At 41.4% G+C, this 23,949-nt stretch overlaps 1 protein-coding gene across 3 annotated transcripts in view; it reads right to left on the bottom strand.

Annotated features, from left to right (window-relative positions):
• Positions 1 to 23,949, bottom strand: part of LOC137186410 (transcription initiation factor TFIID subunit 4-like) — a 92,492-nt gene that overhangs the window by 6,878 nt on the left and 61,665 nt on the right. For all 3 annotated transcript variants that reach the window (XM_067595333.1, XM_067595351.1, XM_067595342.1), the window contains one exon: positions 19,217 to 19,339. In XM_067595333.1, coding sequence (XP_067451434.1) covers positions 19,217 to 19,339 — 123 coding nt within the window. The remainder of the gene's footprint in view (positions 1 to 19,216; positions 19,340 to 23,949) is intronic.

Below are 23,949 nucleotides of genomic sequence, written 5' to 3'. Positions count from 1 at the left end.
AGAGAAAACCATTCTTCTTTTATAGGACAAATTCAGCAGGTCCTCAGCCCTCCGATCACCCACAACATCCACTTAACCTTGAGAGGACTAAAATGAATTTCCATTTTGCTAAATTTACTTTTGAGTAATAATGTATGTTTTCAAACTCTCTCTCACTCTCTCTGGTTTTGGGTCCCTGTCTCCTATTGTGCAGCGGCAGCAACCATGTTGTAGGTGTCTTGAGGAATTTACATTCAGTCCCTTCCTTTATTGTTTGAGAGGTGGGGGCTTGCTGATCTGTGGCTTTGAACCCTGAGTGGCACCTGTGCCTTGATGCTGGAGTCAATATTGGATTTGGCCCAGGTCACACCTTAGGGCGGTGGGTTAATGGCCCACTTTGCCAGGCACACAAAGCTGCTCGGCCGTGCACAGGCTAACCTGCTGTCTCAGCACTCCGCACCTCACAGCAGAAGTTGCAGACAGGGGCTGTATGGTGAGAGAACACACACACACACACGTGTACTGTGTGTGACGACACAGTGGCTAACATATTGTGTTAACTAAGACTGCAACATGAGGTGAAAACATTGCTCAGCATTCATGTTGAGGGATAAAGACTTGAGCCCCAATGTTGGGTGAGAAACAGATAAGCTGTTCATGATGCAACATTACTCTATTGTTGTTATTACTTTGATGCTGAAAAATCCGTTTAAACTCTGATGTCTATGCTTCAGGCAAGGAGGACATATATAGCACAACAGAGACAGACTGTTGACAAGCTAAACAAAGGAGCGAAGCGAAAGATGAACCAGGTGGTGTTCTTTAAAGTTAAAGCCAGGGTAGAAATTAACAGCAGTCAAATACTGATGAATTTTATGTATATGCTGGCCACGTTGGCAGGTAGCCAGCCATGATTTGGTGGTCCAGTTGCATTTGTAGAGTGCAATTGGTTGGTAGAGCAGTTAAAGAGGCTTGGAGGTACTCAGGCCTCCTCACATTAGGAGTACCTGAGTGACTGACGAAGTGGCATACTGCTGGCTGACTGAAGGACTCGCTGATTCGCTGACTGACGGACAAACTGAAGAACTGACTGTTTGGCTGACTGGCTGAGGGCCTGGCTGACTCACTGACTGGCTGACTAATTTACTGACTGCAGGACTGACTGACTGGTTGACTGACTATGTGCCAGGAAGCAAAGCTTTCCCACATGTTCTCCTCCACGCCGCATTTCAGTCGGGGAACGCTGCCTCGTCCCTTCACAGTGTTTACAGTGTGGAGCCCAGCCGTGGGAGTGCAGCCCCGCTTCATCTCTGCACTCGGCCTGAAACGCCTCTCCTACGGCCACCATTAATCAGCAACAGAGACTTTCTCTCTCCCTCTCTCGCCTCTCCTTTTTCTCGCTCCTCTACGCCCACAGACATGCTGGATGAGGCCATTTTGAAAGAGTTAACAGATGTCGGCTGATTTGCCCCAGGCTTTCTGACATTGCCCGAGTGATGTATTTGATGTGGAGTTTATTCAGCTCTAATAAATGTATAAAGAATTAGAATAATAATTCACAGATGTACATACCCAGATTATATGCCGGAGCCTCTCTTTGAAGCAGACAAGGCAGCCAAGATTAACAGAACCAGGGGAAAGGATGAAAAGGGTTTTGGTTCAGTCCACCGATAATCAGAGAGGTCAGGATGGACTAATACCACGGCTTTATGTTTATGCACCGACACAGACGGCCTTTGTTCCCATCACAGGTTCCTTTTCTGCGGAAAAGCCTAAACAAGAGGCTCCCATTGTCATTGCGCTTTTTTTTTTTTTTTTTTTAAATAGAGCAGAGTCAAACATTTGCTTTATCTGTTGATTCTTGTCTCATACATGTGTTTCTTAATTTGTCATTTTGTGAACAGCTGAGAGAAAAACCGAAAGAATGAGGGAAAAATACAAACGGGATGAGGGTGAGGTCTAGCATTCTGATCATGGCACAAAAAAAAATGAGGGAATTACTTTCAAAACAAACAACTTCCATTTGCTTCACAACTAAAGAACAACAAATCTCAAAAATGGCCAGTTGCAGAGCATCTTAATACACACATAAACCATAAAAACAGCTACACAGCTCCATGGCAATGCATAGCAACCGTGCAGAATTTCAGTCAAGGAGAAAGAAGGCAAAAAAACACCTTATTACTTCTAACTCCTGCAAGCCATTTTGGTCTCCAAAGGTTTTAGAGCGCCGCAGGCCATGTGTCTGCAGTGTTTCGGGAAATGACTTGCCTTCGCACGAACACTGCTATGTTCTGCAGCACTGCTGCCCCCAGCATCCCCGCTCAATTTCTGTTTAACCCCTTCCTGCCTTCCCTCACACTGACTCACTGCAACAGAGAGCTCACACCCAGCACAATGCTGTCACATTGTTCAGCCTCCAACAAACCAAGGCAAATCAGACCAGCTTTTTCACGAGCTAACACATTAACTCCACGTCTAATTTGGCTACTTAAGCATGTGATGGCTCTTAACAAACATGGTGCACGAAAGGTGTAAGGTTATGTGGGGCAGAGAAAGATGGGAGCAAAAAAAGCCCCTTCACCATTCCACTTGATCTACTACAATGTGCGACACAGTTTGCACACTTGAGTGTGTATCAACGGTGGATTAAATCTGCAAACTCGTTGACACAACACATAATTAAAACATCTTGCTCGAGGTCAGGAATTTTCTAATTAGTAGTGTACTGACAAAGCTGCAATTCCATCGCCCTGAGTTTCAAAGTCCACAGGTTACTGCTAAGATGAAAGCTGACCCTGGAGCACTATTCTGCAGGGCTGCTCATACAATTCCTCAGAAGACAGTCACAGGGTCACCAAGCTAAACAGTGTGCTGCACCCGGAACCTCGCTCCCAAACAAAGAACTTCAAACTTTCCTGCCTGGAAACACAATCTTAGCCCCCCCCCCCTCTCTCTCTTTTTCTTTTCAACCTGAGAGAAACAAAAGATTGTGTGAAGGCAACCAGAGGAAGAAACCATAACATTGTTTTTAATCTGTTTAATTAAAATTCTCTAATCCTGGCTAGCTGAACAACTTGTTAAATACTACAAAGGCTTTATTAGCTGCGTCTTTGTAGCTTATGTTGGCAACATTACTTAGGATTGTGAGGTAATAACATTTTTGTTCATATTTTGGTTACTTTTTGGGCTATTGAATGAATAGAAATCTTTTTGTCTACAATCAGAATAGTGCAACAGCAATGAAGCAGCTAGTATCAGAAATGAAACAATACAGATGATGATTTTGTTGTTGTGATTTACTGTTTAAATCGGCTTTATTTGCCTGAAGATCATAATCCAATCAATAATCCACCAAGAAATGTGTTCAATGTTTTTTCTCCCTGCTGTTTTCTATAGAGAGAGAGCGAGAGAGAGAGAGAGAGAGAGAGAGAGAAGCTGAGAAGCCACTAACAGCCTGCATAAACCTGGACAATTAACACAGGCCAAGTATCTTTGGCTACATAAAGTATCAGAAGTAGAACTTTTTCAACATTAAATATTCAAAGCGTTTCATATATAAAATGAACCCAATTAGAGTTAAAATAGGAGAAGTGTAATGAGTCTCAAGTCAGAATGCTTGTCTTCAGAACTACTCGCTAATGAGCCCTTGTTGGTTTTGCACACTTTACTTTCAATGGTGTGGCACTGTCATTTCTGCTGGTTTTTAATTTTTAATTCAAGTTGAATGAGAGGGTGGTGACTGAGTTAATAATCAAGGCACCGGGGTGTTTTGCAGCCGATGGATAGCTGGAAGAAGTTGCCAAATGAGGCTTGTGGTCCGCCCTTTGATGTCTTTGCGAAACGTTCCAAATAGGAACAACCAGTTAACAAAAGCCTATCAGTTCAGAGTGGTATCGAACATAAATGACCACACTAAGGGGAACGCATCCTGCAAATGGCCTAATTAGGGAAAAGAGTAGGCTAGCAAAATAGCATGGAACTGAATAACACATAATCTGAGCACTAACAGACACTGACTTGAGAATGAGATAAGAGACCGAAAGGCAGCACGACGGATCCCGCCGCTCTGCAGACATGTGCCGTGTGCTGAACTGTCAGTCTTCACATAAATCCTCATATGAGCAGTGACACATTTCACTTACAAGAAAAGAAACGTACCAAGGGGCCACAGTAGATATGCAGATAGAGGAGATTAGAAAGCACATTTACGGCGGAGGTTCACACTATGAATTGGTTCTTGATCTCAAATTGACATAAATGGGGCCATTTTTGACATCATTTAGCCATCACAGGCTCAGTTCCAGCGCCGCTGTCACCAGTCCCCATGCACCTGATGTGACGCCTGCTAAGTGTGAGGCAGGAAAACGGCTGTCTGAAGAGCAGGTCTGATTAAAATCCAGGCTCTTCTGGGGAAAGAGTAGAGTTTCATGTTTTATATAGATGGCCCAGAAAGACAAATCGAAACTTTACTGGAGGATTTTTTTTTTTTTTAAACAGAGTGCCTTTGTGAACATTTGTGACCCCCAGTGTCATTGTTTTTCATCCAACAAGCTTCCAATGCGAACGGCTGCTGGAGTTTTTACAGTTATTCAGAAATAAATGCTTCCTTTACCACTCTGAGCATTTGAAAATGATGTTAAATCAACTTTTTCATACTATAAATATACTACTGCTACTACGACTTCAGCTGACAAGCTTGATATAGACATACAGCAGAACCCTGCTGAATCCACAGTACATTTGGTGACACAATGTCAAAAGTGAAATCACATAATACATTGTCAGTTAGGAATCTGGGGGTGGTTGGAGGTTAAAAATGGCAGGTAGTATTGCAAAATTTGGCCTCAGTTAAGGTGTTTCTCATTACAATTTTGCTGGCACTTTTCTGGAAGCCTCGTTACTCCCTTCAGGTTCCTCTTCCACAGGCCCAGAAGGCTTCCTTCTTACCTGCACAGCATTTTGGAAACTTGCTTTATTATACCACATACAACAGCATCATTTTCCAGGCAGCTGTGTGTGTATGTGTGTGTGTGTATATAACGCTTATCTACATATTGACTTGGTTTAAATCCACACCCTTGTCTGCCATAATAATTACACATCTTGTAAAAGGAAGTACTCAATTCTTCCTGCACCTGAGGCGGGCAGCTGCAGGAGGTGCCCACCGGCGCCCAGCAAACACACCTCCGGCGCTGCCTGGTATCCAAACAGCTTCAGCACACACCCACAGCCATTGCCTTCCATGGTGCAATGGTGGCTTTCTATTAGACTCCAAGTGAAGAGAAAGTGCCACCACAAGCGTAGTTCAACGTGCCTCTATGCATTGCAGGAACAAAGCAGTCGGGATAGTTCGGACAGGTAGTAAAGACAGCAGGGGCCTGCTTTAAAGTTGTCAACGAGTCAGACCACACACATGCATAATGGGCGCAGCACACACCTCAATACACACACATACACGAACACTCGACAAAGCAGTAGTGTGTAGTGACACAGGCCAGCCCAGGAGGTATGTTTACATTTTGTGGCTCTCTGGACCTTGTTGTATGTGTACATAAAAATTGCTCTAAAAGGCCTGGCAGGTCTTTTTCAGCCAAACCACATCTATTGCTCAGAACTGCCATGACATGTAATCAGAACACTGATGTGGGTGATAGAGGCCATATCCAGCTATTCACAACTCTCCCAAAGTTCTATCAGTGGAGGGCGTTCATTAGTCCAACAAATACATAATTTATGCAATCTAAAAAATACATGTGATCATGAATCAAAATGGGAATGAGAGACACAGAAACATTGAGGTTCTCTGGTGATGCCGATTCTTTGTTTCGGGAAAAGCGAACAGAGGTCAAGTGCTGGGCAGCTGCCCTGCCAAACATGGCCAACATTGTTGTTCTACTGCTCAGAGGCCAAACTACAGTCAGACCTGGTGACACTCTGCTCTAAAACAGCAGCAATCTGTGTTTATTACAATTATTTCTTCTCTCAGAGTACACCCATGTATTTCAATTGTTTCCTCTGCATTTACCATCTTATCAAATCTAACCTATTGTGTAATCGGAGCTAAATACACAGCTGGGTATCATATACAGTATATGGATTTTAGTGGGGATGTACATCACGATTCAGGCTACTTGGGAAACAATAGGTTAGCGTGCATGCTAACTGATATGTACAACACACCCCTGGGAGCACACAGCATCTTCAGCAACACATCCAAAAAATCTAAAACAGCACTAGAGCCAATAGCCTTTATCCTCTCTACATTCAGGACTGATAACATTCATGCGCATGGTGATGTCTGAATTCTGCTGAGATTATTTGTCAAAAACGCCTGAATTTCACAGTTAATTGGCCTCCCTAATTAGCACAGGATGTCTAATTCCCATTGCAGTCAGTGTGCTAAATGGTAAAGCTTTAGCAAGCGGATGCCATTCCTTTTCGTTGAGCAGAGAGACTCCCTGTGCAAGCTGAGCTACACTGTACATTACACACTCAATGATCGATTCTAAATCTTAATTAGGGAAACGACAAACAAGCAAGGGGACTTAATGAACTGTGTACCTTGTCAAACAGCTGGCTGATTATATTTATTGAGATATATGTTAAATTTAATGATTTGGGCAATTAACTGTAGACCCTTCTGTAATCTCTAAGGGACATAAAGGGGCCAGGGAGGCAAGCACCGGGGCCACAGACCTAATGGAAAGCAGCTGACAAATATTTGTCATCCCCAGAGTGCTGAAACAGGCATCAGCGGCTAAGAAGACCTTGTGCTCAGAAATAAAGATGTCATACCAATTTCACTCCCTTGTGTGCTTCAATTCCAGTCACTTGCGCTCCTGGTTAACACAGCTCTGATGCTGTAATAAGACATGTTTCAGGCACTCTCTGCTTTGTTGAGACCCTTATCCCATTTAATGATCTGAGATGTTCTGCAAAAACAATACAGAAACATAACAAAAGATGTCTAAAAGTGGGCACAGTCTTTATTATCAGTGCCTTTTTTTTCCTGGCCATCCATTTCTAACTTTTTTTTCTAAATTGGTCAAATGGAAAGCAGTGAAAAGCGAGAAAAAAAAAATTAAGCTGAGCTGAAAAGTGCGACTTGGATTTAATATTTTATAATTGCCAAGGGACATTCTAAGATCAATGAATTTTTGCCCGGGACGCACATCAGAAAGAGATGTACTTCAGTCTTTTTAGGGAACATTGGTCTATTTAATTCCAGTGTCTGATGCATGTGAAATATGCCTTCCATGGCCTCCTTCTTCTTCCCCAGGCACTGCTGCAGGCAGACATTACCACTTTTAATGGGCTGCCATGAGAAGAGGCAAGTCAGCCAATAACCCATCCTCACTAATGGATCGCCTTGTTTGTTCTCTTTCACCATTTTCTGAAGCTAATTTTAGATGTTCTGTTTTTGCGTTAAAAGACAAAATAGAGGACACTGTATCACAACAATATTTCAACAGAAAACAATGCAATAAATTGTTCTTAGAGTGAAAGACAGAATAAGTACTGTGTTACGTGAGCTATTCATTTACATGGATCATCTCTGTTGAGTTAAGTAGCTGGTGGTTGGTCCGGGTTATATGGGATAGCTGAAGTATAACTGGAAGCCAAAACAGGGACTCTCACTGAGAGAAAAAGGCACTTCTTGGGTCTGTAGTAAAAAGCTTAGAGAATAGAATAATGGGGTTAATTAACAACTGATCACCTCACTGATTGATCAAAAACATATTCACTAGTCAGTTCGTCAAAATTTAACCTCAAAGTGTCGCCAGAGAGCAAGAAGTTGCAGAGAGCTGCTACTTACAGGATGCATAATGTACACCTCCAAAATGAAAAGTCCTGAATCAGATTTTGGAAAACTCAAACTACTCTGGCATTTCTGCCATGTAGCTGTAGTATTTTGCCTACTCCGTACATATTACCACCTCTCCTCCGCCCTCCTTGGCATTCTTCTGCCCCCCTGCCAACAGCTAATGAAAGATCTTTTCCAGCCTTTTCTCCTTTCTTTCCCCAGGCTCAAACCTTGACAGCTGACAATGGAGCTGACATAAAACTTATAGTCAAAGGAAAACAAACTTAAATACATAGCGACAAGAAAATGTACTCCTCCCCGGTAATGCCACGGTGCTGTGCTGCACAAAGCAATCAGGGTGAAATCTAACAGCATCGCAGGAGGTTCTATAAATAACGACAGTAAGTCACACAAAGACACAGGAGTTTCTTAAGTGAGCCATAACAGAAAGAACTCTCCTGGCTCTCCAGGGCTCCACCATGTAAGTTTCAGAGGCTTCTTGTTGACAACTTCATTAGCAGCGCCCGCGCTCTAAAACTCTCATGTCGTTCGACAACATTATCACAAGTTAGGAATAAGAATTTGGAGGCCCAGAGTTTCCATCTCCTCCAGGATGGAGTAACACAAGCAGGCACAGGATGGCAAAGCAGTGATTGAGGCATTTTCTCTGCCTGTCCCTATGAGTGGTGAAGGCGTAGGATGAGGAGAGTGGGTTTGCACAGTGCGGTATAGCACAGCATGGGGCCCAGGATGTTAGGCTGTCCCCAGGTCCCTGACCAGCAGGCTAGCTAGAGAGCCAGCCATTATCGGCCCGCCTCCATAACAGCTAGGCAGAGGGGGGAAAAAAAGGCAGCAAATTTCATTCTTCAGAAATTTAATTATATCAAGATTAACAAGGGAGGTAATTAATTTCTTTAAGATGGGTATCTTTTAAGTGCCTGGGGCTCAACTTTGTTGTCAAAACTGTATATTTAACCATTATTTCAGGGCAAAGTTTTAAAGGCAGAAATGAGGGGGATCACTACTTTGCCATGAATATGGATATATAAGAGCTTCTTATCTAAATAGGGGGATTACACTGTTAACACTAATGTGTACATTTATGTACATATATGAGTGTAAGATCTATGAAGGAATTTTTACAACTAGAGCATCAAAATTAGCTGCATCAACTACATTTAAAATAATTTCCTAAATGTATAATCACAATGGGTTTTTTTTTTTTTTCAGCTTAGACTGAGCCCTGTGGTCTGCAAACCACAAGGCCATCCAGAACTTCAAACTGTCCAAGGCATTAAAGCAGATCTTCAACAGGACAAACACAAACGTGATCATTTTCAGAATGGAGTCCTGAGAGAGAAGAAGGTGGCGTGACGCTTTCATATATGAGTCAAATAGAATTTTCATCAATTTCTCTTCAAGGTCAAAGAGTTTAAAATAAAAGAAAGAGTCCAAAGTGGTCCCAAACCTGTTCCTGGAAGCTAAGTTTATAAGTCTGGGTTCAAAGATAACACACCATTTATCCCATTTAGCTATTTACATGAAAAGGTTTACAAACACTGTCAAAAGCATAAAATTCTTACTAGGGCTCAACTGATGCTGGATTTTTGGGGCTGATGCCCATGCCGATATTTGGGAGTAAAAAAAATTCCAATATTCCAATATATCGGCTGATAATCTTATATATACAGAATATTCACATAAACTTCACTGGGAATTTAATAATTATAAATAACTATAAATAAAAAAACACATAAAACAAAAAAACGTATGTATATATTAAACTTCAATTAAGAAAAATCATTCAAATATACATGAAATGCTGCCTGTATAACTTAAAAAAATATAGACAGATAGATAGATAGATATAGATATAGATATATATATATTTATAAACATATATATATATCGGCACATATCAGACAGCATATACACTGATACTGATATATCTGTGATAGGCCAATATCAGCCAATAATATCGGCTGACCGATATATCGGTCGGGCTCTAAATCTTACATTTACACATGAAATTTCTCCAGTTGAGTTTTGAGCTTTAGTGTAAGTGTGTAATGTTTTCTCTCTCGAGGGCGTCTTTAGGAGGTTTATTGTATTGATGCAGATTGATTTTATAGTTTAGACGGAGCACGATGAGCTAAATGTATTCATCAAAACCCAATGATATATCGCAGATACTGTATGATCTAATTTGTAAACTCAGTGAAAAATATATGTTATGTCATGATCTCATGGTACGAGGTGGAACAACCTGTAAGATGTAGGAATCTTCTCTTCATTATTGAGAATGTTTAATTAATGTCTTGTTTCTTTAATTGTGACTCACCAGAAACATATATGTGCATCACTGGTCTTTGAGCCCCTTTCAGCGCCCTTCCATGAATGAAGGGATTAAAGCCAGTGACAGTGAGTCAAGCTGACAGTTGCCATATATTCAAGACCTAACAGACTATACTGGCTGCTACAGTATCTCTTCTGTTCCTTCATTCTATACTTATTTAAATTTGTCTGTTAAGAGCAAGATATAAACATGTCAGAAAGTAAATTATTCTTTTCATGCCTCATATCATCTTTACAGTAGAGAAACATCAGTTCAAGTCGTATACATATAAACTGGTTAAATGGATAGAGACAGCTGTACAAACAAGCTATTCAGAGAAACTCTTGAATATGTCTTTGAAGATTTGTATATAAATGGAAAACAAACAGAGTGGAAATCTTCTTCTTAACTCATTAAAAGCCATATTATGTTTTAATACATACTGCAGTGTACACATATAACAACAGCTGAGTTATCTGAAGAACTACAACAACTGTCATTAAACACAAAAATATGGTAAAAAAACAATATTCAATTACATAACAAGCTTATGTTTTGTTAAACTGGCCGGTATTTTTTTCAGAAAAGGATGTTTTCTGCTGACAAGTTGGTTTAATTTGCAGTTTAAGTTTTATTCACCTCTTCAATAAACTGAAGGATTTATCTGATTATGGGAGTTGACAATTGATATTGATAAAAGTAATTGATGATCATTCGCGATAGCTGGAACACGTAATTAATTAGTTTTTTTGCTTCAAAGGTTTTATGTTTACAGCTTAAATGGTTGTGTTTGTTTGAAAGGAAACTGTGAAAGCAAACAAGCAGATAAGGTACAGTAAGAGGCAGGATGTTAAAAAGTATGTAAAATCTAAACAAACAACAAAAATGATGATGTTCTTCCAGTATTTGTATTGTAATGTAATATATGTTTCATGTAATAGATCTACTTATGACATGTATGCTTCTTTTTTTGTACAAGGTATTTCAATATACTAAATATAAATATAAATATACTAAACTGGAGTGGGAAGGATATGAATATGCCTGATAGCTGAGAGAAAAAGACAAATGTATTTATCTTTTCATGCTAATGCTACAGCTGCATTTTAAACGCTTTAACCCATAGTCCATAGTGCAATAACCACTGATGGGTACCATTGTACTCTGCATTGTGCTTGGGAAAGGAAAGTTGGCAAAGTGCACTGTGTTAAAGCTCTAAGAACGCATGGCATTTGGCCAGTAAGCCCCTGTAACCATTCTGAAGACTCAACTCTGTCTCCTCTGTGTCCTCGCTGGAAATACAGAAATGCCCTGAGATGTAAAGTCTAACTAATATTACAATCTCCTTGACATTATGAAACCAATAGCAGCCTCTCTGTGCCCTCTTTAATCATATTTATGTAGTATGTAGAGAAGGGGAATCCACACAGGAATCCTTATGCTTCATTACAGCCTGATATAATTCATGCTAAAGTCATTGTATTCAACGTCAGCTCCCACTCTACGTTGCTTTAGAGGTGAAATAAATAAATAAATGCAACAGCTAATCAGAGGTTAATGTCAATGCACCCAGTGGATTTAACAGCCTCAATATGGTTAAGAGCACAAGTGGAGATCCACACGTTTAAGATGAAACTAAAGGAAGGTTAAGTTTGCCACTGTGTGTAGCTTGGACGTACAGAGGAGGAGAGGAGAGTATAGGAGGAGGAGGGATGTTCTGTATCAGCAAGCAGGCATTACTGTTTAACCAAATACTATCCTCAACTCGAGGCAGAGAAGCGAAAAAGATGGAAAGACAGAGGAGGCAGGGTGAAGAGAAGCGAATGGTTTCTACCACGCTGTCCTTTCTACTAGCTTTCAGTTGGCCTGTCTCCTTAACCAAACAGCCTGGTTGGTCCTAGTCCTCTGAGTCCTTACACCCTCCCTCCAGCGCCGGAACCCTCGTGCTCTGTGAGTTTCCTGTTTGTCTGGTTGAAGACCTGGCCGTTTTACTCCCAGGCGGCGCATTGGGAGGGACGCAGGAGGAGGAGGAGGAGGAGGAGGAGAAGGAGAAAAGCACAAGAGAGAAGGACAGAGGGGAGGTTGGCGGGGAGAAGGCAAAGGGAGAGACACTGAACACTCCCGAGTTGGGATTGATTTACTTCATTAACCGAGATTACAAGTTTAACTTACAAACCAGAGGTCAAAATTTCTCATTAACAAGGGGACCGTGGAGAACCTCGGGGCTTGGAGACCACTCTTATTACTGACTACACATTTCAATCTGTCTTTGATGTTCCATGTCTGCCTTTCTACCCCCTCTTTCCCCCTCCTATTTTTTGGCAGCGAGGTTGATTTTAATTGTAGCTATAGAACAGAGCATAGTTTGCCTGTAAGCCAGCCTCCACATCTGTAGTGAGTGCAGCTTTAGTGATATTGGGTGCAGTCCATAGCTTGGGGCTAATTTTAATGGTCCCCCCCTCCCTTCCTTCATTGGAGACTCAGATTGTTTTCCACGTGATTCCTGTTAATTTAGCTGGAGGAAAGGGCATCAGTTTTCCTTGTGCTTTTCCCCCTCTCTCCCCATGCCTCTCACTCTATTGCCTCACTCCTTCTTTCTGATCTACAGCCTCAAAGAAAGAAGGTGAAATGAATTCAAATGGAAAAATAGACTGCTCACTATTAAATTGCTCGCCTACCTTTGTCCCCTTGCATTGCGCCTGGTCGAGACAGATAGGAGAAAGGCAGTGTGGCTGTACAAACCGGGGCAATTTAGCTGCTATTGTCGCTTTTTTACGTCAACAAACAAAGCTCTTCCTTTGATGTGATAAATGGCCCAAGTGCCTGGATGATAACTCTGAGCTCGTAAATGTGTCAAGGATGTTTCAAAGCTCGAAGCGTGTTTAACACTGCAGGACATTGTGCGTCAGGGAACATCTTACATCGCAGAACCTTTAATGCTAACCTTAGATGTACTGAGGAGTCTCTATCTGTCTCTCATAATAACAATAAGCTAGCAACACGGAGGCCATGCAATTTAGAAAAGATGCACAAAATGGCAGGGGAAGAGATCATCACACGGAAATCAATGGGGGGAAATGAAACAGTAAAGTGTTCAAATAATGTTTAATGTGTGAAAGGACAGAATATAGAGGGTGTGATGGAGTAATCATTGAGTAAAGCTCTCTTTGACAAACTGCTTCCCATCCGCCATTCATCTCTTCTACATACAATATACAAATATTGATGTGGCTGGAGAGAAGCACAGCATGGTATACAGTGTATATATGTCTAAGATGTAACTGTTCAAGGGGAAATAGCATTGGTGTATAGATGCTAATAGTTGAGCCACATAATACATCCAAAGAATAATGTCTAATGTCTAATTCTTTGTATGTTTTCCAGGTATTTTTGGTGCCTAAAACAAAACCACAGACTAAAAATTGAGCTATTCTCTTTCATTAATTTGACACTTTTCAATCATGCATTATAGTAGTGACCACATCTTCAAGGTAATATCTTAAGGGCAAAGGTCATTCGAGCCTCGGTCAAATTTCCACCCACCTTCAGCTGCCCTTTGTCACTGCGCTTCATCCCTCCTCCATCCTTAAAGGTAGCTCACCCTTGACTTTTATGCTGAACTTCAAAAGCTTATGTGTGCTGATTGGAGGGGTAGGGCTGTACGATGGGGAGAACTGAGCTGGAGGGAGATTTGCGCGGTGTGCCTGTGTGGCCCCTGCCTGTGCTGTGACCCACCGCTGGGGCCACAGCCGGCCCTCTTCCAGCGAGCCAGCCAGCAGACCCAGCCATTGGCTCCTTGGAACTAATCCACCCTGAGGAGCCCTGTAAGGCCCCCTTTGTTCCTTCCTGCAGACTAGATCAGGCTGGAGACAGACACTCCAGTCTTGACTGGCTATCAGTTTCACAGCCCGTGGCGATCCACATCCAGGCACAGGCCCAAGCCCGGCCAAGCCACCATCAAATTAAAGGTGGGTGAATGTGGGGGGCTGGTTGGGTGGGGGTGGGGGGGTTTGAAATTGTGTCACCTGAATTCCGTCACAGTGTGAACATGGTGGAAAGGTGGTCTGACGAGGAAAAGAACAAGCAGGAGGGAAGGAATATTGAGGAGGAGGATTTCAGCAGGAGCTCTGCCTCTCATTGAACAGAGCAGGATCTCAACAAGGCCATTCTCTGGCTCCTAATTTGAGCTCTGGCACAGCACTGAAGGGCTGCCTTTGTCTGGGATTAATGCGGAAAGCTCAGGATGCGATGTCAGAGGGAAATAATCAGCGTGGGCCCTTCATAACGTTGGCTGCCTGTGCTCCTGGCCAGGGCCCCCCGGCTCATTTCTGTGGAGATGAAATCTATGACAAGCCCCTCAGTGAAGCTAAGAGCAGGCAACAGTCCAGTAACACCCACAGGCCTCCAGGCATCCTGTGACCCCCTTAGAAAAGTCACATTCACTTTGCTCTGGAGAAGGGAAAGAGAACGCCGCAGGCGCTTCCAGCCCATGTGAAATGAAGAAATGTGAGGAGGTGAAAACGAAGTGAAAATAAGTTAAGATTCCTCCTCCGCCCCCTCTGCAATCACTCTAGAGGAGGGGCACACTGTGACTTCACTTCATTATGCCCCTCTAATTAAACATGAACAGGACATTAAAAAAGGGAAAAATAGAAAAAAAAAAACACACAACTCCAGAATAATGTATATTCATGTTTATGTTGTGTAACTGCATTTGGGAAAGTGGTTTAGAAAAGCATTTTTTTAAATGCAGCAGAAGGTCGCGGGCTAATACCCATCAGGGTAAAACATTGTGAAAGAGGTTGGCGCTGCACTCAAGGACCAGAAGTAATGCTTTTATTTTGTTATTTATGCTTTTTTACTGTGTGCATTACTATGCTCCTCTGCAGCATACTGCTGCTAAGCGAAGGATGTGAAGATGCAACTCAATAAGCAGGTTATTAAAATGACCAATTGACATTCAAAATTCAGGCATATTTTAGATTCATCATATTTACGGATGAATATGTGGAATTTAAATGTTTACCATGCTGCCTAGAGGAAAATGTGACTTGGTACAGCAACTGTGTACGACTTCATGTATGACCATGTGCTGGAGAAATACGATACTCAAGTCATTGCTTTTGGAACCTCAAACAGGAGACGGTTCCTTTATAATAACACAGTTCAGCTTAATTAAGAACAGGCTAGGCTAGTCACATTGGAGTATGTCACCGTGCTCCATGCTCCCTGTAACATACACACATATTTCCTATCATCTTCCCCACATTTGCTAACTTCTATCTGTGGAAAGTGGATTATTCGACAGACTCCTAAACTTGGCTAATGCTTAACAGGTTAAGCATAAAGAGGATGTGTGGTGTTAAGAATACAATGGCTTTCAAAACCAAAGCCGTGGGGGAAGGGGAACCAGAAAAGAACCCTGTCCAAGAAACAAACCCGCTCCCTGGTGCCTCAAGAAAGGTATTGGCTCATGACTCTAATCGGAGATATCAGATTTGTTCATCTTCATGCACTTTGTAGAAGAATAAACATGAAAATAATGGTTCAGAGGACTGAACACTGTGTCGCCAACCCACCACACTGCACTTCACAGCTTTCTCACTAAACAACCTCGGTAGTGAATACACGCAATAAGCCAGATTCTGTGGGAATAAGGATCTCATACTAACACTGAATTCTGAGTCAATCAGTGATCTGTGACCACTGGCAAAACTCTTCAAGGTGCTCCTTATAATTGTAATGCCAGAAGCAGCTCATGTACTTTTTCACACTATTTTCTCTATTTTTCTGGCACCAACTTATGCTGATCTCTACTGATGTCTATTCTACTTTCTGCAGTATTAAGGCGCTTATATTCTATTAGTCTGTTCAGCCTGTTGAGTCCATTGCACTAAACTCATGTCCATCCTTAACTTCTGATTTTAATGATTTGCTATTATCTTCATTTGTGGCTTTGTGTTTGTTAATAAATGTTGTTCTCAAATGTGCTAACAAGCAAACTAAGCTTGACCTTGAATCCTATTAGAATCCTAATGATCTAATGGTACAGCTTAAAATGCAAAATATCCGACACCAACTGTCTGATACAGACTCAATTAATCAACCATTAACCAATTATTTATCTATTTACCATTTTTACTGCAGTACGGAAAAAATATTATTGCATGGTTAAAGTCTTATCAGTTTTATCCCCACAACTATAATATGTCAAACTGTCAGTGTTTTATACACGGCTGAAAAAAAGCCAGGTTAGGCTCTCTTGTAGTTTTATTATCAATCTCTGTTTTAATGTTATATATGTTATGTAATGCATTCTCACATCTTTAATTAATTTTAAATATGAAGCTTAAAACAATTAAGCATTTAAATTTTGTGTTCACCTCACAAATGTTAAGCTTGTGCTATAAAAACTTGAACCTGAAGGCTAAAAAAAAAAAAACAACTAATTTTGGGTTGTCCAAACAAAATTTTTAAAGGTTAATTTAACTGAACTCGGAATATGAATTTAAATAGAAGCCTATTTGTAAGAAATAAGAGAGGAATATGTTGTGATCACATCCTCCATCACAAGAGCAATCACAAACGAGGAAACAGGTTGGAGGTCCAGCTGGCTGGTTAAGTGAGCCACAGAGCAGTGGGTCCTAAAGTGGGGTCCGGAGACCCCCAATGGTCCTTGAGGTGGTTCCAGAGGGTCTCCAGCAAAAAAGGGAAATCATTTATTTAAGTAAGTAACACAATGATAGAAGGTGTGACTATTTTGTTCATGTGTTTCATCCACTTTCTGTAATAAAACATCTAAAAGCAAAAATCTTATCAGATGAGACAAAATCTTATCAGATGGGGGTCCGTGGTTTCATTTGTGACAGTTTACGGGTCCTTGATGTGATGTATTATCCAAATGGATAATACAAAGTTAACAATTTATCAATTCTTTCAAAGAAATTAGTAGTGCAACATGTAACAATAACAACAACCCACTATCTCTGGATCAGTCAGGTGTTAACTTTGGACAGTTGATTTGTATTTCAGCTGGTGAAATCTGGCCTGCCATCTTTGGACCAATCACCTCAGAGCTTGTAGTATTATGTAAAAGAGCTGTGTTCCTGAAAGAGGGAGTGGTTTCAAATAACATGAGAAAGGTTGGTCCTTCCCTCATGCAAATAAGAGTTTAGAGTTTAAAGTATGCAAACTACAGTGTCCATTAAGGTACAACATTGGAATGAAACTGGTTTGGATGTTACAGTAAATTGGCCATGATGACAAAGCCAGGCTGGCGGCACTGAGGCACCAAACCTGTTTCTGAATCAGGAAAAAATGGTGTAATGAGATGTGCTGCTGAACATTGACATACGAGTTCATGCCTGACAATAGCTATTAGGCAGATAGATAAAACAGGCAGAAAACTAGAGTAGGTAAACAAGAGTTGCAAATATAAAGTATACGGAATTATCAGAAAACTGTACAGAAAAACTCACCAAAAACTCTGCCTGCACAAAGGGAAGCAAATCCAACTGTGATTTTGCCTAATCTAAAAATACAATACCACAGCCAACTGTGGATTACTGATTAATTGTCCTAGAGGGGACGTCAGTCACTGCACATTACTTGACAACAATATCAAACTCTTTCAAATACAAAGTGTCAAGTTTCTGACTACCACAAATCTTGACCTACAACACATGACAAGTTTGAAACATTCTGTTGAAAGTGTCTGATGAACAACTTCAAGTCTTTAGACTACAGCATGATAATCAGATTTATTAGAATAAACTTCATTAAAACAAAAACATCTTTTAAAGAGGCTTGCTTAAGAGGAGTTACAACTACCATACAATTAAGTTGGGTAACGTTTTATCGATAACAATATCAATACCAATACTGCTTATCGATACTGATACTTATCACTACTCTTATTGATACTACTGTCCATAATTTGGTGCAAAAAATAAAGACATGACATGAAAAAATGTGAAAAACCAGTGCTGAGTCCTGAGTTAATAACTACAATACAGGCTGTTGTCATAATGGATGGATCAATGGGGAAAAAAAGCAACATTCACGTAATATAGTAAACAAGCCATGTTAGCCCTCCAAGCTAATGTTTGCTAACTACTTAGCGGGTGATATCATGGTGACATCTAGTGTTGGCAAAAAATGTGGCCGACACTAGATATCAAACAAAAGCCAGATAAAAGACTATATCGTATGAAGTTGCTGTGAGCTGTAAATTCACCACTTCTAAGCAGAAGGCAGAAGATAACGTTATTTTGGAGCCTGACAAGACCGAGCAAGGCCTCTCTTCCTCTAGGCAGCTCTCCTGCTCCTGTCTCCGTCTCAGACTCACCCTGGTCGGCAGCTGTCTCCTCGGCCTGCCGAGTGCTATCTTCTTTTTTCCATTCTATGGCGGATGGCAACCAGCGTTACGGTGCATTACCACCAGCTACGCCAGCTATGTTAGAATGAATGAACGTTACATAAATACCGATAGCAGCACCGTTTGTCCAGGAGCTTATCAATATTTTGGTACCAATTTAGTATCGGTTGTCGATACCCATCCCCACATACAATGCATTACTTTTTGTAAGTCTCTGTCTTGCAGATGGATAGTATGCAGATTTTTTTTGCATACTGTCCAGCCACACTTAATGTTTGAACTTAAGAGCCAGTAAGACTGAGAGGACAGATTCAGTTTTGCTGTACCCACCGCCAGGAATGACAAAACCATGAAAAATAAAACTGTTGGTGGGTTGTCGTTATGTTTATTGTTATAATATCATCAGCACGAAGTTAAAAGAGCTGGGTTCAAAGTAAAATGTTCCGAAACTTGCTCTGCTTGTCCGTGAAACTATTAGGAATGGTACCGCATATTCCCTATATGTGTTTAACTATTGTCGCTGTATTGTATCGTTCATCAGACAAACACAGTATAACTGAGATAAATAAAAAGATCCCACTTTTGAAGTTCCCTCTTTTTTGTTAGAAAGATTTCAAACAAAAATTACAAGTGAAAATGATATCAAGTCAGCAGTGGCACCTGGATCTGGAAAACAATTGATAATTACCATTATGTCTTTAAGTGAGTCCGGTCTTACCTCAGTCCCTGATGGGGTGGCCCCCGGTGAATCCACCTTGCGTTTTTTGCGGGGTCCAATGGCCGCTAGTGCTGTAAGGTTGGCATCTCGCTGCCTCATCTGGGCCAGTTCCTGCTGTTGCATCTGGTCAAGACAGAACACAAAGATTTGAAAATAATCTGTCTACACCATATGTGACATCACATTGCCCCAGTATCACATGCATGTTTGTGCTAGTAGGTTACCAGTATGCACCAGTGACCCCAATGCCAATCTAATGAATACCAATATTAACAACCTCTGTTCAATGTGCAAATGTGTATCTGTCAACCACGTATTGATGCACTGTGACATTTTAGGAGCCTTTGCAATCAAAATGATCACACTTTAGTACCTTTGCAAGACTTGAGAATGAGTGAGCAGAGCAATCAGAGTAAAAAGAGAAAGATATCACTCTTCATTCTTCTATCTGTCCATCCCTGTATTGTATAAGCTCTCCTTAACAAAACAAAATGGAAGGCTGCTGTCAGCCATTAACAGAGCGTCTGTCAGAGATTATGCATGTGTGTACATGTCTGTGTGTGTGTAAAGAGGCGGGTCTAGTCACATGGTCCCGATGTGATTTTTGCAGATTGTGATGTACAAGGGGGAGGTTGTGGGGAGGCACTGCCCAAGGTAATGTCATGTCTAGCCGCGGGGCTGAAGGGGAACCCAGCGTCGCTGAGAGCTGCCCTTTCTATTGGGTGGACGTGTGAGGGCCTGAGGCCATGGCACAGGGGGTGTCAGCATTCCCTCCAACACGCAAACACAGTACTCTCACACACACACACGTGCCTATCAATCTTGGCCACAGCACAGGGAATGCCTACCCACCAGCTTGCCTGCGTGCCTGCCCCCTGGGGGACAGAGGCCTGGGTTGAAGCGAACAGGGACAATCAATGTGCGCTTTCATGTCTTTCATGTTCTTTTATGTTATCTCTCAGCATGTGTTCGCTGGGCGATGGTGTTTGTGTGAGGCATGTATGTTGTCTGATCAGGGGAAAATTTCATGTTACTTTCAGATGGCGCTCCGTAAAAGGTTGCTTTGGTGTACAGAGTCTGATCTAAAATGTGCATGCAGTTGCCTCTGATTTTTTCCTAAAACCCCGCTGGCAAGGCATGCCCTTGGGTGTTGCCACTTCACATTTAGCACGGCGGAACTGTTGAAAGATTTAAACACGCTGACAACACAAAGTAGGGAAAATAATAGCAGTGTTACCAGCCAGCTGAATATCTAAACCATATTTACTTATCTTTATTTAAAACGGATGGTGGTGGAAATGGAGATACAGTAGTTAAACAAATACTAACTGATAGCAATGACATGGACAAGTCCATGAAATGATTTCAGGGAGTGTTGAGTCGGGGGTCGGACTCTTAACGCTATGCAAATGGAGACAGAGTGGATAATGGTGTCAGAAACAGGGGATCGTGGCTGGATGTGGCTAACAGGGTGGAGATGATTATCGCCCCTGTCCACGTGGCAAATGTAGCATTAATGTTATCAATGCTAACCTTGTTATGCTTTGCCACAAACAACAAACACAAATCTCTCAAGGCCTGACCTTAAAGAATCCCACCGTAAAGTGAGCTTGGAGAGAGCGATCGAGCAGAAAAGAGAAAAAGAGAGGGAGAGGTCCGCTATCTCATTGATGGCACCAGGATGCCGGCATCTCTGCCTGGCAGTTGGCACCAGGCATGGGCTCCCAGCGCCCACAGCAACTGCCTGCATTTTCAGATTTATGACTGTATGATAAATGAAGACTTCATTTTACCATCTGCAACCCTCCAGTCTGCGTTTCCCGTCAGTGATGAGGCCGCCATGACACAGAGAGACTGATATCTGATTTCAATCTGGTGCCACTATGCCGAGTCTACCTTCCTTTGATGACAGCCAGTTGATACAAACCAGAGTTGGGTCAGGCTTTGATAGATGTTTTTACCATTTGACTACCATTTACATACAATCACACGTGTGCAAATGCCGTGAAGTAGTACTAGCAGCAGCTATTAAGGAATGTGGACACATATTACCTTCAGAACGGTTTCAGTCCTTAGATTTCTGTCATGAGCTGTACTAGATTTAGTCGCAAGGTGTTGGTACCAGTCTCTGGTCACTTTTCAGTCTGTTTTATTTCTTTTTTATTTGGGTGTTCCATAACTACTCTGTTAAGAATGTCATAAATCTCTGTGACAGAGTTTCTACATGCCACCGCTGTTCCTCAACTAATGTTGTTCGTCTGTTACAGCGCTTGTCATGATTTCCCAGACATTTCCTACATTAAATTATTCCACGTCGCCTGTTAGCAGTGCAGCTATTTGACCTCTTTGGATCTCTCTGTGGAGACACATAAGGAAATCAAAATTTCTCTCTTTACCTTCTGGGCTAGCCTGCCAGCAATGTTAAGCCATAGGTACAATCTTCACCAAAAACTGCAAAGGTCACCACAGAGATTCATCCCAGACTGGAAAAATAATCAAATGGCAGGATGCATACATTTGCCAGATTCGATCAATGGTATCGTACAAATATCTGCTGTTCCGAAGTCACTTAAATACCAGTGCTTCCAGTCTGCCTGTATGCCCTTTTGAAGCAGGGAAGTCGGACTTGTAAAGTCAAATTATTAGCAAAGGTCAGCAGATGTAGAACATTTTCAAGATACCCAACAGAATCAATCTGCAGCTTTGTTAGAGAGAGGTTTTAGTCTTGATGCAAACAGCAGCAATGTCAGGTGACTGTGTTATTGTTAATGTTGGGAAATGTGAACTGATGGAAATTACAAATATGTACATTTCAGGGTTAATGTGATTGAGAAACACTTGTCACAGTTGCACAAAGCTCTCACTGCCCTGCTAAGTGCACATCAGTTAACACTATAATGGCACAATATGCAACTGAAGCCCCCTGGAATTAATCAAATCCTGGCCTCTGTGCTTATCAAGAACCGCTTCTAATCTGCACTGTAAGAGCAGGATTTTTGACTTATTTCTCAGGCTGCCACATGCACTTTCTCCTATGAGAATAAATGACATCACCTCAAAACATTATGACATGAAAATACCCACCATCAACTCCCAAAATACCTCCCTTTTTTTTTTTTTTAGCTAAGAATCTAAAAAAATATTCTTGATGTGTTTCAAAAAATCATATCCCTCAATATTAAATTATTATTGTATTCATCAAGAACAGATTATTTGCGTCATAGAATTGTTTCCTGAATGATTCCTCCTTAATCGTATTTAAATAAGACAAAGACCTCTACTTTCAAGGCAATGAATATTTATCAGCAGCGTAGTTTAACACGCAGCGTGCACCTGAATCAGTGCAGTTGGTGCTAATAAACTAAAAGATGATTAGCTGTGGTGGGTTGTCCAGGCTACTAACATCGTGAATCCTTGGCGGAGCTACATAAATAATGTTTTCCACATTAGTCATTTTCATTACTGACGCTTGGCATTGCCTTGTGAACTGAACCGATTCTGGCCCTCTTCTGTTTTGCGGTTGTGAATTGTTGTTTCTAAATCTAAATACATTATTTCAAAATGTATTTATTTCTCAAAATTAGGTTTCCTTTAGTAATAATTATTTAGTTGGTTTGGGTAGTTTAAGTAGTTTCGATGAAATTTGATAACAGCCCACTATAAACTATGTTAATAAAAGATTTTCTGGATTTTCCTAAGAACTAATCTGTGTTCTCTGCATGTTCTGGCTTTGTTATGTTTTATTCTCATTATTATTCTCACAACATTATTACAAACAAATTTAGAATTAGAGGGAAAATAAGAAGACATGCATGAAGTGCACCCAATGTGTGCAACTGAAAATAATCAGATCCATTTGACAGCCTTACTATTGTTTTTTAGTCACCTGTTTCCCAAATCTTGAATTATTTAAAAGTCTAACTTCAAGCTCTGTACCCTTAATAGACCGGTAAAAATGTCTGTCAGGACCTAAATAAGAAATAACAGGGCAGTATGCTCCCCTATGATGCAAAAATGTCAAAAATACGGCAAGAACCTTCGAGCGGTCTGATACGCTTGGAGTGAAGAGGAGGATGAGCTGCAGGAGCCATCATGGCCAACCTGCCGTTCTCCATCTCTGCTGTTTTTAACAAAGGCTTTTCATTCTACCCTCCCTCCCTTCCTTCCTCCTCCTGGCCTGAGGGGCTGCTTGCGGCCCCCCAGACGCTTACAGACAGATGTCCTTGGTAGAGCAGAACACGCTCTGCTTGACGTCACAAGCAGTTACGGGGCTATGAAGTAAGCTAAAGGGCTCTCTGCCCTGCATAGACCACAGTATAAAAGCCAGACCATGGGTTTTGAGTTGATCTGTCTCTTACCCTCCCCCTAGCCAGATCTAGTCCAACAGGACACAGCAGGAAGCTTCTCAGTATATAGACATAACATATGCCACTTTTGGTGAATGCTTTTTTTCCCCCAAGGAGCCTGGGTAGAGTGCATACATTTTAAACAAGGGTGGGTGGCTCCAGTGGGAATCAAATCCCTTATCATGGCTCTACCCTCTGACCTTTCACACTGCAAGCCTATAGGCTCTGCAGAATATAATGGAAAGTATTTGAGTTTGTATGTTGGCAAGAGTGCTGCATCCAAATTAATAACTAAAAACATTTTCAATTATTTTTACAACACGGTAGAAAACCTGGGTATTGTTAAACTCTGAGGGGAGGCTCCTCAGGAGACATATTGTACACAAA

This window comes from Thunnus thynnus, chromosome 1 (assembly GCF_963924715.1).
Source record: "Thunnus thynnus chromosome 1, fThuThy2.1, whole genome shotgun sequence".
NCBI classification, from domain to species: Eukaryota; Metazoa; Chordata; class Actinopteri; order Scombriformes; family Scombridae; genus Thunnus; species Thunnus thynnus.
This window is presented reverse-complemented; position numbering and strand designations above follow the sequence as displayed.